This window comes from Phyllobates terribilis, unplaced genomic scaffold, assembly GCF_046119375.1.
Source record: "Phyllobates terribilis strain yellow unplaced genomic scaffold, ASM4611937v1 Scaffold_8__6_contigs__length_399053987, whole genome shotgun sequence".
Taxonomy (NCBI): Eukaryota; Metazoa; Chordata; class Amphibia; order Anura; family Dendrobatidae; genus Phyllobates; species Phyllobates terribilis.
This window is the reverse complement of record NW_027362768.1, coordinates 52360316-52376285: the sequence shown is the minus strand read 5'-3', so window position 1 is coordinate 52376285 and position 15970 is coordinate 52360316. Positions and strand designations below refer to the sequence as shown.

The window sequence follows — 15970 nt, the reverse complement described above, 5'->3', positions numbered from 1 at the left end:
ACCATGCTGAGTGTGTGTGTATACACATATACAGTGCCTACAAGTAGCATTCAACCCCCTGCAGATTTAGCTGGTTGACACATGCGGAATTAACTTGGCATTATGACATTTGTACTGTAGATCAGCCTGGAAGTGGGAAATGCACTGCAGCAAATTTTTTTTTTTTTTTTTTAACCCCTTAAGCCCCGCGGGTGGTTTGCACGTTAATGACCGGGCCAATTTTTACAATTCTGACCACTGTCACTTTATGAGGTAATTACTCTGGAACGCTTCAACGGATCCCCCTGATTCTGAGACTGTTTTTTCGTGACATATTGTACTTCATGATTGTGGAAAAATTTCTGCGATATCACTTGCATTTATTTGTGAAAAAAACGGAAATTTGGCGAAAATTTTGAAAATTTTGCAATTTTCAAAATTTGAATTTTTAAGCCCTGAAATCAGAGCGATATGTCACGCAAAAGAGTTAATAAATAACATTTCCCACATGTCTACTTTACATCAGCACAATTTTGGAACCAAAATTTTTTTTTGTTAGGGAGCTATAAGGGTTAAAAGTTGACCAGCGATTTCTCATTTTTCCAACAAAATTTATAAAACCATTTTTTTAGGGACCACATCACATTTGAAGTCACTTGGAGAGGTCTTTATGACAGAAAATACCCAAAAGTGACACCATTCTAAAAACTGCACCCCTCAAGGTGCTCAAAACCACATTCAAGAACTTTATTAACCCTTCAGGTGCTTCACAGGAATTTTTTGAATGTGGAAGAAAAAAATGAAAATTTAACTTTTTTCACAAAAATGTTACTTTAGACCCAATTTTTTTATTTTCACAGGGGTAACAAGAAAAAATGGACCCCGAAATTTGTTGTGCAATTTCCCCTGGGCACGCAGATACCCAATATTTGGGGAAGAAACACTGTTTGGGCGCACGGCAGGGCTCGGAAGGGAAGAAGCACCATTTGACTTTTTGATTGTAAAATTTGCTTGAATAATTAGCGGACGCCATGTTGTGTTTGGAGAGCCCCTGTGTGCCCAAACTTTGGAGCTCCCCCACAAGTGACCCCATTTTGGAAACTAGACCCCCCAAGGCACCTTTCTAGATGCATAGTGAGCACTTGGAACCCCCAGGTGCTTCACAAATTGATTCGTAAAAATGAAAAAGTGAAAAAAAAAACACTTTTTCATTTTTACGAATCAATTTGTGAAGCACCTAGGGGTTCCAAGTGCTCACTATGCATCTAGATAGATGCCTTGGGGGGTCTAGTTTCCAAAATGGGGTTACTTGTGGGGGAGCTCCAATGTTTGGGCACACAGGGACTCTCTAAATGCAACATGGTATCCGCTAACAAATTGAATGGAAAATCGGATCAAATTGTTAGCGGACACCACATTCTGTTTGGAGAGCCCCTCTGTGCCCAAACTTTGGAGCTCCCCCACAAGTGACCCCATTTTGGAAACTAGACCCCCCAAGGCACCTTTCTAGATGCACAGTGAGCACTTGGAACCCCCAGGTGCTTCACAAATTGATTCGTAATAATGAAAAAGTGAAAAAAAAACCACTTTTTCATTTTTATGAATCAATTTGTGAAGCACCCGGGGTTCCAAGTGCTCACTATGCATCTAGATAGGTGCCTTGGGGGGTCTAGTTTCCAAAATGGGGTCACTTGTGGGGGAGCTCCAATGTTTGGGCACACAGGGACTCTCCAAATGCAACATGATATCCGCTAACAAATTGAGCCGACAATTTGTTAGCGGATATCATGTTGCATTTGGAGAGTCCCTGTGTGCCCAAACATTGGAGCTCCCCCACAAGTGACCCCATTTTGGAAACTAGACCCCCCAAGGCACCTATCTAGATTCATAGTGAGCACTTGGAACCCCAGGTGCTTCACAAATTGATTCATAAAAATGAAAAAGTTTTTTTTTTTTCACGTTTTCATTTTTACGAATCAATTTGTGAAGCACCTGGGGGATCCAAGTGCTCACTATGCATCTAGATAGGTGCCTTGGGGGGTCTAGTTTCCAAAATGGGGTCACTTGTGGGGGAGCTCCAATGTTTGGGCACACAGGGGCTCTCCAAACGCAACATGGCGTCCGCTAACAATTTGAGCCGATTTTCCATTCAATTTGTTAGCGGACACCATGTCGCGTTTGGAGAGCCCGTGATGTGCCTAAACAGTGGAGCTCCCCCACAAGTGTCCCCATTTTGGAAACTATACCCCTCAAGGATTTTATTAAGGTGTATAGTGAACATTTTGAACCCAGAGGTACGGCACAGAATTTGTTTACATTAGGTCATCATATTGAATAAGTTGTCATTATTCTTGAGCGCAAGTGCTCGCTACTTGAGTTTGCATCGGGTACTCAGGTATGCACCATGTACAGCGTGTGCTTGAGTGACATGCTCTAGTCCCTGCTCCGCATGTTTCACGGTTATTAGACACCCAAAAAAAAACATGCGGGGATCGCTCGTGCATGGCAGGCAATCCCCGTAAAGTTTTTTGGCCGCGAAGCATATGGGGCAGAAACTCGAGCATGTCACTCAAATACCCACGATACTCAATGCATACCAGAGCAGCCGATGCAAACTCAAGTAGCGAGCACTTGCTCTCAACACTAGTCGCCATATCGTCATCTTTTTTTCTTACTTTTGAAAAAAATCCCAACCCCAGCCCTAACCCTAGCACAACCCTAGCCCCAGCACAACCCTAGCCCCAGCACAACCCTAGCCCCAGCACAACCCTAGCCCCAGCACAACCCTAGCCCCAGCACAGCCCTAGCCCCAAACCCAGCCCTAACCCTAGCCCAATCCTAACCCAAGAGTTTATTTTGACGCTGTTCCTTGTGCGGTATAAGTGATTAGACGACTTTATTCTTCGGGTCGGTGTCATTACAGCAATGCCAGAATCATATGGGGTTTTTATGACTGACAGCTGTCACACACTAAAAGACGCATTTTTTGTAAAATCTAGTTTTTGCATCGCCATATTTTGAGAGCTATAATTTTTCCAGATTTTGGCAGACAGTCATGTGCTGGCTCGTTTTTTGCGGGATGACTTGACGTTGTTATTGGTACCATTTTCAGGCACGTGACATTTTTTGATCGCTTTCTATTCTGATTTTTGGGAGGCAGAATAAACAAAAACCAACAATTCAGGAATTGTTTTTTTTTTTTTTTTAATTCTGTTCCGCGTGTGGTAAAATTGATGAGGTAGCTTTATTCTTCGGGTCAGTACGTTTACAGCGGTACCACATTTGTATCATTTTTCTATGTTTTGGCGCTTATACACAATAAAAGCTATTTTATAGAAAAAAATATTTTTTAGCATCGCTTTATTCTGAGAGCTATAACTTTTTTATTTTTCGGCTGATGGAGCTGTATGGTGGCTTGTTTTTTGCGGGACGAGATGACGTTTTCATAGGTATCATTTTTATTTATATGCGTCTTTTTGATCGCGTGTTATTCCACTTTTTGTTTGGCGGTATGGTGATAAAGCATTGTTTTTTGCTTCGTTTTTTTTTTTTTTTTTTTTACCGTGTTCACTGAAGGGGTTAACTAGTGGGACAGTTTTATAGGTCAGGTTGTTCCGGACGCGGCGATACCAAATATGTGTACTTTTATTGTTTTTTTTTAAATTTTTTTTATAATAATATTTATTGATGGGTACATTATATTTTTATTTTTGGTGTATTATTATTTTTTTTTTTTTATAATATTTTTGCACATTTTTTTTTTTTTTTTCCACTTTCACACAGTTTATACACTTTATTACTTTGTCCCACTCTGGGACTTTCACTTTTTTTTTTCTGATCGCCTGCATGGCACAGGAATGGAGCACCATCCCTATGCCATGAAGGCTGTCAGAAGTGCACAGTGTGAAGATTGCTTGGAGATGCACTGCGCATGTCCAAGCAATCTTCCTGCTCTCTGGTGACCCGGATGTTGTCATGACGACATCGGGTCGTCATGGCAACACCCGGGAAGCCTTTGCAGACTGCGCTGGAAGCCGGAAGAGGAGGTGAGTATCGCCGATCACCTCCCCTTGCCCCCGCAATGCCGCGATCGACTTCGATCGACTTCGATCGCAGCATCGCGGGGGTTAATGTGCTGGGAGCGGTGCAGGACCGCTCCATGCACATAGTAACGGGTGTCAGCTGTGACAATCAGCTGACACCCGGCGGCGATCGTGCCCGCACAGCCTGTGTGCGTGCGCGATCGCGATGACGTACTAATACGGGTCTGGCTCTTAAGTCCCAGGGCACAGACGCGTATTAGTACGTCAGATGTTATTAAGGGGTTAAACGTTAAAAGTTAATTCAGAGTGTCATTTATTATTCAACCCCTCAAACCACAAGAATTCTGTTTGGTCCCCCTAAAGTATTAAGAAGTAGTTCAGGCACCAAGAATAATGAGCTTCACATGTGTGGATTAAAGATCTCTTTTGCCAGCCTTTTCTGACTATTTAAGACCCTCCCCAAACTTGTGAACAGCACTCAGACATGGTCAACATGGGAAAGACAAAGGAGCATTCCAAGGCCATCAGAGACAAGATCGTGGAGGGTCACAAGGCTGGCAAGGGGTACAAAACCCTTTCCAAGGAGTTGGGCCTACCTGTCTCCACTGTTGGGAGCATCATCCGTAAGTGGAAGGCTTATGGAACTACTGTTAGCCTTCCACGGCCTGGACAGAATTTGAAAGTGTCCTCCCGTGCCGAGGCCAGGCTTGTCCGAAGAGTCAAGGCTAACCCAAGGACAACAAGGAAGGAGCTCCGGGAAGATCTCATGGCAGTGGGGACATTGGTTTCAGTCAATACCATAAGTAACGTACTCCACCGCAATGGTCTCCGTTCCAGACGAGCCCGTAAGGTACCTTTACTATCAAAGCGTCATGTCAAGGCTCGTCTACAGTTTGCTCATGATCACTTGGAGGACTCTGAGACAGACTGGTTCAAGGTTCTATGGTCTGATGAGACCAAGATCGAGATCTTTGGTGCCAACCACACACGTGACGTTTGGAGACTGGATGGCACTGCATACGACCCCAAGAATACCATCCCTACAGTCAAGCATGGTGGTGGCAGCATCATGCTGTGGGGCTGTTTCTCAGCCAAGGGGCCTGGCCATCTGGTCCGCATCCATTGGAAGATGGATAGCACGGCCTACCTGGAGATTTTGGCCAAGAACCTCCGCTCCTCCATCAAGGATCTTAAGATGGGTCGTAATTTCATCTTCCAACAAGACAACGACCCAAAGCACACAGCCAAGAAAACCAAGGCCTGGTTCAAGAGGGAAAAAGTCAAGGTGTTGGAGTGGCCTGGTCAGTCTCCTGACCTTAACCCAATTGAAAACTTGTGGAAGGAGCTCAAGAATAAAGTCCACATGAGACACCCAAAGAACCTAGATAACTTGGAGAAGATCTGCATGGAGGAGTGGGCCAAGATAACTCCACAGACCGGTGCTGGCCTGATCAGGTCTTATAAAAGACGATTATTAGCTGTAATTGCAAACAAGGGTTATTCCACAAAATATTAAACATAGGGGTTGTATAATAATTGACCCACACTTATATGTTTAAAATTTAATAAAATTCAACTGAGCAACATAACTTTTTGGTTTGTAAGATTTATGCTTCTGTTCATAAAACCTACTCTCGTTTGCAGTTTGAAGGCTCTAACTTATTTGCATCTTATCAAACCAGCTAAATCTGCAGGGGGTTGAATACTACTTGTAGGCACGGTATATATATATATATATATATATATATATATATATATATATTGTAATGCAGCGGCTTGCGGCATTACTGTAATGGTCCAGGGTGTGTTTTGGCTGACCATGTACCTCCCCCTCAGGTGACTGATCACATGACTGTGACATCAGCACAGGTCCTGTGCACACAGAAGGTCTGATCACATGACTGTGACATCTGCACAGGTCCTGTGTGCATTGGAAGATATATAAACCCTGGTAGTTTTGAGACAGGATGTGAAAGGCGTGAGGCCTGTTCCCGGTGTGGGACACCGTTCGAGTGTGAGGCCTAGTGAGGCCTAGTGAAGCCTGGTGAAGCCTGAAAGGCAGAGGCTGGATCCTTATGTGTAAGCAATGCCAGTAGACTTTGAGGGCAAGAGGCTTGGAAGGCAAGAGTCCTGGAAGGCAGAGGCTGGATGTTAGATGTGAAAACATACCAGTAGCCATTGAAGGTACGAGGGCTAGAACCCCCATCTGGGAAACCATAAAGCCACAGCTGTGGCAGAACAAGTCTGAAGCAGCTAAAACCCGGCAAAGGTAAAACACTGCTTGATGTGGACATTTATATTGTTACCTTGCTGAAGGCTGTATCTGGAGCCCAGTGGATTTCATGTCACTGGAAAGGCTCTTGGACATTATATGTGTAAAATGTCGGCGAGCCACTGAGATGGTCTTGGTTATGAGCGGTTTATGATAAATAATAAACTGCTGGATTGTGAAATACCGGAAAGTCGTCGCATGTGTGCTTTAGTTGACCCGGTGAAGCGAGTGTTCCCCTGCATGATGACTAGCGCTGCCTTACATGTGGTTGGAGAATGCGGGCAACTGCAGCCTGGTTGCTAGGAGCAACTGCAGCCCGGTTGCTAGGGGTAACGGCACAGGACGACGAGTGTGGATACAAGCATCTTGCTGTGGCTCGGCGGGGTCACGAAGATTAAAGCATCTTGCTGTAACTCGGCGGCGTTACGAAAATTGTCTTCGAACTCAAACCTGGTTTGCTGTGGCTCGGCGGGGCCACGAAAATTTTCCGGGGAGAGCGGTGTGAAGTGTCTAGTGTGAATAGTGTACCGCGATGGCTGTGAACGGAGCAGCAAAAGAACATGGACCTATTGAGCGATTAAAGTGCCGGTTAAAACCGCAGCAGGTATTTGAGAAACGTCTACAGGACATGGTGCAGGAATGGCAGGGGCTTTGGGCACCGTATAGAATGGCTGCAGTGGACCATTCTGTGAACTCTCCGGGGGCGCCAGTATTGTCCCAGAGAGCCCCGGGAGGTGGTAAGAGATGTTGTGAACTGGGTCCTAAGACTATTGCTGATTTTTTTTGCAAAATTCCCCCTACAGGTGTGGGTGTCCAAAAGGGGGCGGAGTCTCAAAAGGGGGCGGATTTTCAAAAGAGCATGGAGTATAGAAAACCAAAATTTGTTACTGGTTGTGGGTTGGTACTGCCTAAAAACAACAATTTGACCGTTGATAACGGGGTTGCTCCAGTAAAAGGGGTTGACGTCAAAGTGGGAGGTGACCTGTTAGTCCACAAAACCATGCGGAGGAACACAGACCCCATAGGTGACGGTGAAACTACGAAAGTAGAAGGAGAGTTCAGTCAGGAGGAGCTAGACGAGGAAAGAAAGTCCCCCTCCCGTTGTCGACGGCGCAAGGGCCACAAAAAGGTTGCTCCTGTAGTCTTTGCTGCAAGTGAAAATAAAGAAAATGTAGTACTGTGTGCCTTTGTTTCAAGTGTAGATACTCCTTTAGAGGCAGAAGAGGAGGTGACGTTGCCAGTAGCAACCTCCGGTAAAGTACTGAGACAGAAGGATCAGGATCTGACAGCCCTGAAAGAGGAGGTGGCCAGTCATGACCAAGAGCTGGAGCCTATCAGGCAGCAGTGTCAGAGTGACGTGCAGCAACTATGGGAAAACCTAAAGAACGTGTCCGCAGACCAGCGGAGCCTGGCGTCTGAACGGCAGAAAATATACCAGGTTGTGAGTAACTTACAGCGAGACCTGGAGGGAAGCAACGAGGAAATTAACCAATGGAAGGAAATGTTCCAGGAAATTAAGGAGGACTGCTGCAAAACCAAGGAGGAGGTTTTGCAGTTGAAGCTTGAGAAGGAGGCACTGCAGGATGAAGTTTCTGGGCGTGAACAAAACCTAGAATGACTGCGCGAACAGTTCAACCGGGAGCTGTGTGAATCCAAGAAGGAATATGGTGAATGCAGTGGGGAACTGCAACAAATTAAGAGAGACTATGAGGATCTCCTCAGGGTTAAAGAAAAACTAGAGGATGATAAGGCGGATGCAGAGCACATGCGCCAAGTGGTTGAGACCACTCTGCAGGACACCCGTGATGAAAATGGTGATCTCCGCAGAAAGACCCTAGGTCTGGAAGCTCAGGTGAAGGAGCTGCAGACGTTCTGTGATAATCTCCAGAGGGCAGAGACGTACCTTAAGGAAAGAATCAGCAAGATGGAAGCTGAGCGGAAAAAGATGGAGGAGTCTATCGGAGAATCCACAGACCAGGGCCTGGAGTTGGCCACTGGAGATGGGAGATATGAAGCAAATACCTCCTCGAATAATATGAGCTCGGATGATTCGGTGGATGTAAAAGCCGAGATCAAGGAGCTCAAGGAGTCGCTACAAGCCCATTTGAAGCAAGAGAAGCTTGAGAGACTGGCTGTTGAGAGCCGAGTGGGCGCATGGGAGACAGAGAGGTCTGAGAGAACTCTACTCTTAAAGGAGCAGTGGAAGCAGGAAGAGCTTCAGAGATGGGCTGCTGAGAGGCGAGTAGCGGAGCTAGAGGAAGAAGTTTTCGCGCTCAAAGGTCGCCTGGCAAAGTACCACTCAGTGAACGAGGCCTGCTTGGAGATGGAAAAGGGAAAAAAGGTTGCACTTACTCGTTTATACCATGAGAAGGTGGACTTGAGGAGAGCTAAGGGTGTGTTAACAGAAGATAAGTATGAGATGGAAGTGGTCAAGACGAAAATTCTTGAATTTGTAGCTGTGAGTCAGCTCAGGGGAAGCATACAGGGTGAAGAAGCTGAAAGTCAGTTGGCCCTGAAACCTGAGCTAGATGATCATTTGGAGACCACTGGTGAGACAGAAACCTCTCGGTACAAGTGCCTCATAGACGTACCCAAGGATTTTAGAGAAGAATACACCAGTGAGTCTGTGCATGAAGAGTTTAAGAAGGCCGTGGGAGCCTGTAAGGTGTACTCGACCTCAGAAGCTAAACAGCTGCTGGTCCTGTCCACAACCGAAGTCACAGTGAAGGGGGTGGCTATCCTAAGTGACATGCTCTGGCGATGTATTCGCACGAAGCGGTTTCTCCGGTTGAAGACGGAACAAGCCGTTAGGCAACTGGAGCTTATGAAAAAAGCTCAAAGTCTGCATGAAGAGGTCATCCGGGTGCCTCAGGCTCTGGTAAGAAAGCTTATTGGGAGAAATGGCCGAGCCATGCAGATGATGGTAAAGAAGTCTGGTGTGATGAAAGCAGTCCACGTGATCGTCAAGACTGGATACCAGATGAAGACGGCATGGTGTCATTCTCCGCTGTAGGATAGGAAGAAAGTCTTGCATATATACGCATGCTGATGGAGTACCGAGTGACCTACCTGCGAGAGGTAGAACAGTTGAATCTCGTTAGACTGCGAGTGGAAAGACAGCATCGTCTGAGCAGCAGAAGATGGCAGCCGTCTAGAAATTGTGAGACCAGACAGAGAAAGGGCCCTTCAAATAATAGAACGGCTACAGTAGAAGTTAGAGACTTTCCAAGATGTCCTGAGGATAGTGGGCGTGGGTTTAGAGGTAGTGAGACCTCCAGTAACTCAGGTCTGAGTGGCCCATACAAACGACCCAATAGAGTACGGGACATTACGGAGTCGAACCGGACCTTAGATACCAGGGCATGTGAGTCACACTGCTGTATTGACCGCTGGGAGCAGGGGAGGTCTGACAAGATTATGACTGACCGCTGGGAGCGGGGGAGGTCTGACAAGGTTACGACTGACCGCTGGGAGCGGGGGAGGTCTGACAAGGTAACGACCCGGAAATGTGACTTGACGAAGTCAGTGACAATGACAGATGGTAGGTCCCTAAGGAATGGGCTAATGTCGATGACTAATGTTCCAGGGGCTGAGCAGCGCAATTGTCAAGTACATGGTCTCTGTGTGAACGGTGGGTTATAATGGTAGTTTTGAGACAGGGTGTGAAAAGCGTGAGGCCTGTTCCCTGTGTGGGACACCATTAGAGTGTGAGGCCTAGTGAGGCCTAGTGAAGCCTGGTGAAGCCTGAAAGGCAGAGGCTGGATCCTTATGTGTAAGCGATGCCAGTAGCCTTTGGGGGCAAGAGGCTTGGAAGGCAAGAGTCCTGGACGGCAGAGGCTGAATGTTAGGTGTGAAAACATACCCGCAGCCTTTGAAGGTACGAGGGCTGGAGACCCCCATCTGGGAAGCCATAAAGCCACAGCTGTGGCAGAATAAGTCTGAAGCAGCTAAAACCCGGCAAAGGTAAAACCCTGATTGATGTGGACATTTATATTGTTACCTTGCTGAAGGCTGTATCTGGAGCCAAGTGGATTTCATGTCACTGGAAAGGCTCTTGGACACTATATGTGCAAAATGTCGGCGAGCCACTGAGATGGTCTCGGTTATGATAAATAATAAACTGCTGGTGAAATACCGGAAAGTCGTCGCATGTGTGCTTTAGTTGACCCAGTGAAGCGAGTGTTCCCCGGCATGATGACTAGCGCTGCCTTACAATATATATATATATATATATATATATATATATATATATACACCGCGTGCAGAATTATTAGGCAAATGCGTATTTTGATCACTTTGATACTTTTTATACATGTTGTCCTACTCCAAGCTGCATAGACTTGAGAGGCAACTATCAATTAAGTAAATCTGGTGATGTGCATCTCTGTAATGAGGAGGGGTGTTGACTAATGACATCAACACTCTATATAAGGTGTGCTTAATTATTAGGCAACTTCCTTTCCTTTGGCAAAATGGGTCAGAAGAGAGATTTGACGGGCTCTGAAAAGTCCAAAATTGTGAGATGTCTTGCAGAGGGATGCAGCAGTCTTGAAATTTCCAAACTTTTGAAGCGTGATCACCGAACAATCAAGCGTTTCATGGCAAATAGCCAACAGGATCGCAAGAAGCGTGTTGGCCAAAAAAGGTGCAAAATAACTGCCAATGAATTGAGGAAAATCAAGCATGAAGCAGCCAAGATGCCATTCGCCACCAGTTTTGCCATATTTCAGAGCTGCAACGTTACTGGAGTATCAAAAAGCACAAGGTGGGCGATCCTAAGGGACATGGCCAAGGTAAGGAAGGCTGAAAAACGACCACCTTTGAACAAGAAACAAAAGATAAAACGTCAAGAATGGATCAAGAAATATCTTAAGACTGATTTTTCAAAGGTTTTATGGACTGATGAAATGAGCATGACTCTTGATGGGCCAGATGAATGGGCTAGTGGCTGGATCACTAAAGGGCAGAGAGCTCCACTCCAACTTAGACGCCAGCAAGGTGGAGGTGGGGTACTTGTATGGGCTGGTATCATCAAAGATGAACTTGTGGGACCTTTTTGGGTTGAGGATGGAGTGAAGCTCAACTCCCAGACCTACTGCCAGTTTCTGGAAGACAACTTCTTCAAGCAGTGGTACAGGAAGAAGTCCGTATCGTTCAAGAAAAACATGATTTTCATGCAGGACAATGATCCATCACATGCATCCAACTACTCCACAGCGTGGCTGGCCAGTAAAGGTCTAAAAGAAGAAAAAATAATGACATGGCGCCCTTGTTCACTTGATCTGAACCCCATGGAGAACCTGTAGTCCATCATAAAATGTGAGATCTACAGGGAGGGAAAACAGTACACCTCTGGGAAGAGTGTCTGGGAGGCAGTGGTGACTGCTGCACGCAATGTTGATCGAAAACAGATCAAGCAACTGACAGAATCTATGGATGGAAGGCTGTTTAATGTCATCATAAAGAAAGGTGGCTATATTGATCACTAATTTTTTTGGTTTTTGTTTTTGCATGTCAGAAATGTTTATTTCTAAATGTTGTGCACTGATATTGGTTTACCTGGTGAAAATAAACAAGTGAGATGGGATTATATTTGGTTTTTATTAAGTTGCCTAATAATTCTGCACAGTAATAGTTACCTGCACAAACAGATATCCTCCTAAGATAACCAAATCTAAAAAAAACCACTCCAACTTCCAAAAGTATTAAGCATGGATATTTATGAGTCTTTTCGGTTGATTGAGAACATAGTTGTTGATCAATAATAAAAATAATCCTCTAAAATACAACTTGCCTAATAATTCTGCACACAGTGTATATACAGTATATACAGTACAGACCAAAAGTTTGGACACACCTTCTCATTTAAAGATTTTTCTGTATTTTCAGGACTATGAAAATTGTACATTCACACTGAAGGCATCAAAACTATGAATTAACACATGTGGAATTATATACTTAACAAAAAAGTGTGAAACAACTGAAAATATGTCTTATATTCTAGATTCTTCAAAGTAGCCACCTTTTGCTTTGATGACTACTTTGCACACTCTTGGCATTCTCTTGATGAGCTTCAAGAGGTAGTCACCGGAAATGGTTTTCACTTCACAGGTGTGCCCTGTCAGGTTTAATAAGTGGGATTTCTTGCCTTATAAATGGGGTTGGGACCATCAGTTGTGTTGTGCAGAAGTCAGGTGGATACACAGCTGATAGTCCTACTGAATAGACTGTTAGAATTTGTATTATGGCAAGAAAAAAGCAACTAAGTAAAGAAAAACGAGTGGCCATAATTACTTTAAGAAATGAAGGTCAGTCAGTGCGAAAAATTGGGAAAACTTTGAAAGTGTCCCCAAGTGCAGTTGCAAAAACCATCAAGCGCTACAAAGAAACTGGCTAACATGAGGACCGCCCAAGTAAAGGAAGACCAAGAGTCACCTCTGCTTCTGAGGATAAGTTTATCCGAGTCACCAGCCTCAGAAATCGCAAGTTAACAGCAGCTCAGATTAGAGACCAGGTCAATGCCACACAGAGTTCTAGCAGCAGACACATCTCTACAACAACTGTTAAGAGGAGACTTTGTGCAGCAGGCCTTCATGGTAAAATAGCTGCTAGGAAACCTCTGCTAAGGACAGGCAACAAGCAGAAGAGACAAGTTTGGGCTAAAGAACACAAGGAATGGACATTAAACCACTGGAAATCTGTGCTTTGGTCTGATGAGTCCAAATTTGAGATCTTTGGTTCCAACCACCGTGTCTTTGTGCAACACAGAAAAGGTGAACGGATGGACTCGACTTGCCTGGTTCCCACCGTGAAGCATGGAGGAGGAGGTGTGATGGTGTGGGGGTGCTTTGCTGGTGAGACTGTTGGGGATTTATTCAAAATTGAAGGCATACTGAACCAGCATGGCTACCACAGCATCTTGCAGCGGCATGCTATTCCATCCGGTTTGCGTTTAGTTGGACCATCATTTATTTTTCAACAGGACAATGACCCCAAACACATCTCCAGGCTGTGTAAGGGCTATTTGACCAAGAGGGAGAGTGATGGGGTGCTACGCAGGATGACCTGGCCTCCACAGTCACCAGACCTGAACCCAATCGAGATGGTTTGGGGTGAGCTGGACTGCAGAGTGAAGGCGAAAGGGCCAACAAGTGCTAAGCATCTCTGGGAACTCCTTCAAGATTGTTGGAAGACCATTTCTGGTGACTACCTCTTGAAGCTCATCAAGAGAATGCCAAGAGTGTGCAAAGCAGTCATCAAAGCAAAAGGTGGCTACTTTGAAGAACCTAGAATATAAGACATATTTTCAGTTGTTTCACACTTTTTTGTTAAGTATATAATTCCACATGTGTTAATTCATAGTTTTGATGCCTTCAGTGTGAATGTACAATTTTCATAGTCATGAAAATGCAGAAAAATCTTTAATTGAGAAGGTGTGTCCAAACTTTTGGTCTGTACTGTATATACACCGTATATAGATATGTGTATATATATATATATATATATATATATATGTGTGTGCTTTTGTGTGTGTATAGCATGTTATTTCTTCCCCCCATTTAAGAAAATACAGACCAAAGAAATTAAGAATATACTGTCATTGTCCAATGTAGGTGTCATTGTATGCATTGCAGCTACTGTATCTGGTTTTAGAAAGAAACATATAGACCTTGATACTTATTTTTGCATGTGTTTAAAAAAAACCATGAAGAATATATTTATGTTCAATACTCAACTTTTCTTTTCTTTTTGATTTTCAGCATTGGCTTTCAGACAAAGACATATAGGCTTTTCTGTGATACAGCAAAGGAATATTTGACATTTCCAACATGTTTTTAAGAAAACGACACTGCTGTTCCTCATGGCTGAAGCTGAACCCCACACGCTCAGTGATCCATGGCATCGTGTCGGGATTTGTGACCGCGGCATTCCTCCTCTTCATATTATTGGCTGTAAACAATTATAGCTGGTTTCCAAAGAGATTTGCTAACAGAGATACCCTTCCAGCAGGCAATCTGATTAACTTTCATTTCTTGAAAAGTCTAAGAAATTATTCAGGCTCAAAAGAAAGCCCTGAAATATCAACAAGTTTAAATCAAACTGGAGAACCTGGCAATATGGTCACTGACATATACCACTTCAAGTATATTATTAATGAACCCAATAAATGCCTGGAGAACAGACTTTTTATTATTCTGCTTATTGCAGTGCAACCATGGCAGAGCGAAGCACGTCAAGCAATCAGGAAGACATGGGGAAAGGAAGACGTTGTTCCCGGTGTTCTAACATTGAGGTTATTCTTATTAGGGAAAGAAACTGCATCCAATAATGATGCAGTACAAGCTCTTGTAAAAGAGAGTCAAACTTATCATGACATCATACAGCAGGATTACATGGACACCTACAACAACTTAACTCTAAAGACTTTGATGGGGTTGAGATGGGTAGCGACATATTGTCCACAAATTCCATATGTCATGAAGACAGACAGTGACATGTTTGTTAATATAGAATATTTAATAAATAAACTGCTAAGACCTGACCAACCACCTCGAAAAAGTTACTTCACTGGATATTTAATGAGAGACTTTTTGCCCAATCGTAATACCGAGAGTAAATGGTACATGTCACCGGAATTGTACCCAGGTGAACACTATCCTGTGTTTTGCTCAGGAACTGGCTATGTATTTTCAGGAGACCTGGCAGAAAAGATTTTGAAGGCATCTGCAAGTATCAAATTGCTTCACTTAGAAGATGTATTTGTTGGGGTATGCCTAAACAAGCTGGGGATTTTGCCAGTACCACCTCCAAAAGATTCTGATTTTAACCATTGGAAAGTTTCATATTCTCCCTGTCTGTACAACCAGATAGTCACTTCTCACCAATTCGAGCCCAGTGAACTGATCACATACTGGGAGAATTTACAGAAAAGTAAACATATCTGTGTCTAAATAACAAATCAAATACCATTTATGTGCTGATTAGTACCAAATTTGCTGTTGTGTTTGTATTTTTCGTGTATAGTGAGGTTTACAATGGTATAAATTGTACAGGTACTTGTATATTTTGTGTGTCATAATGTTTACAAGGATATAAATACAGGTACCTTTTAAGTATAATGACCATCAATTGATTATGATTACTAGTACTATTGCTAAATCAAATGAATCATTGGTTAAATTAAAATGACAATGTAATTGGTGTATGTTTTATTGTGAACAAGTTTGCCCATGTTTCTAGAATTATTGATTGATCTTAGTCTCACAGTAACCAAAGGCATCATCTGAAGCCTAATATATTCTTAAAATATGGGTATTGAAAATTTATTACACCTTTAAAAGGATTGTCTTTCAAGAAACTTTTACCCATAGGCTCATTTACTTTTAAAAAAAATAAACTGAGCTTTACTTACCTTGTCTGCATACAGTGCTGTGTCTGCTGTCGCTGATGTAGATGGAATGATGGCAAAAACTGCTGAGCTTAGTAATTGGCTGCAGCCAAATAACAGAGACTGAGACAGCATTGGAGACACAGTGCTGGTGTCACAGGTTTACCGCAACAGAGAGGAGCCAGAAGACCACAGCGTCTGAGTTCACGTACTACTACACTGATCAGAAGCACTTCTCCCTCTTATTAAATGATGCTAGTTTCTTTCATAAGTGCAGGTGGTAATCTG

General features: G+C 43.8%; 1 protein-coding gene across 3 annotated transcripts in view; it reads left to right on the top strand.

Annotated features, from left to right (window-relative positions):
* LOC141156692 (beta-1,3-galactosyltransferase 2-like) overlaps positions 1–15683 on the top strand; it is a 131600-nt gene extending 115917 nt beyond the window's left edge. For 2 of the 3 annotated variants that reach the window (XM_073642957.1, XM_073642958.1), the window contains exon 2: positions 14055–15683. In XM_073642957.1, coding sequence (XP_073499058.1) covers positions 14124–15245 — 1122 coding nt within the window. In that variant the 5' untranslated portion in view covers positions 14055–14123 and the 3' untranslated portion in view covers positions 15246–15683. The remainder of the gene's footprint in view (positions 1–14054) is intronic. The other variant, XM_073642956.1, reaches the window with a different exon arrangement.
* The last annotated feature ends 287 nt before the right edge of the window (positions 15684–15970 follow it).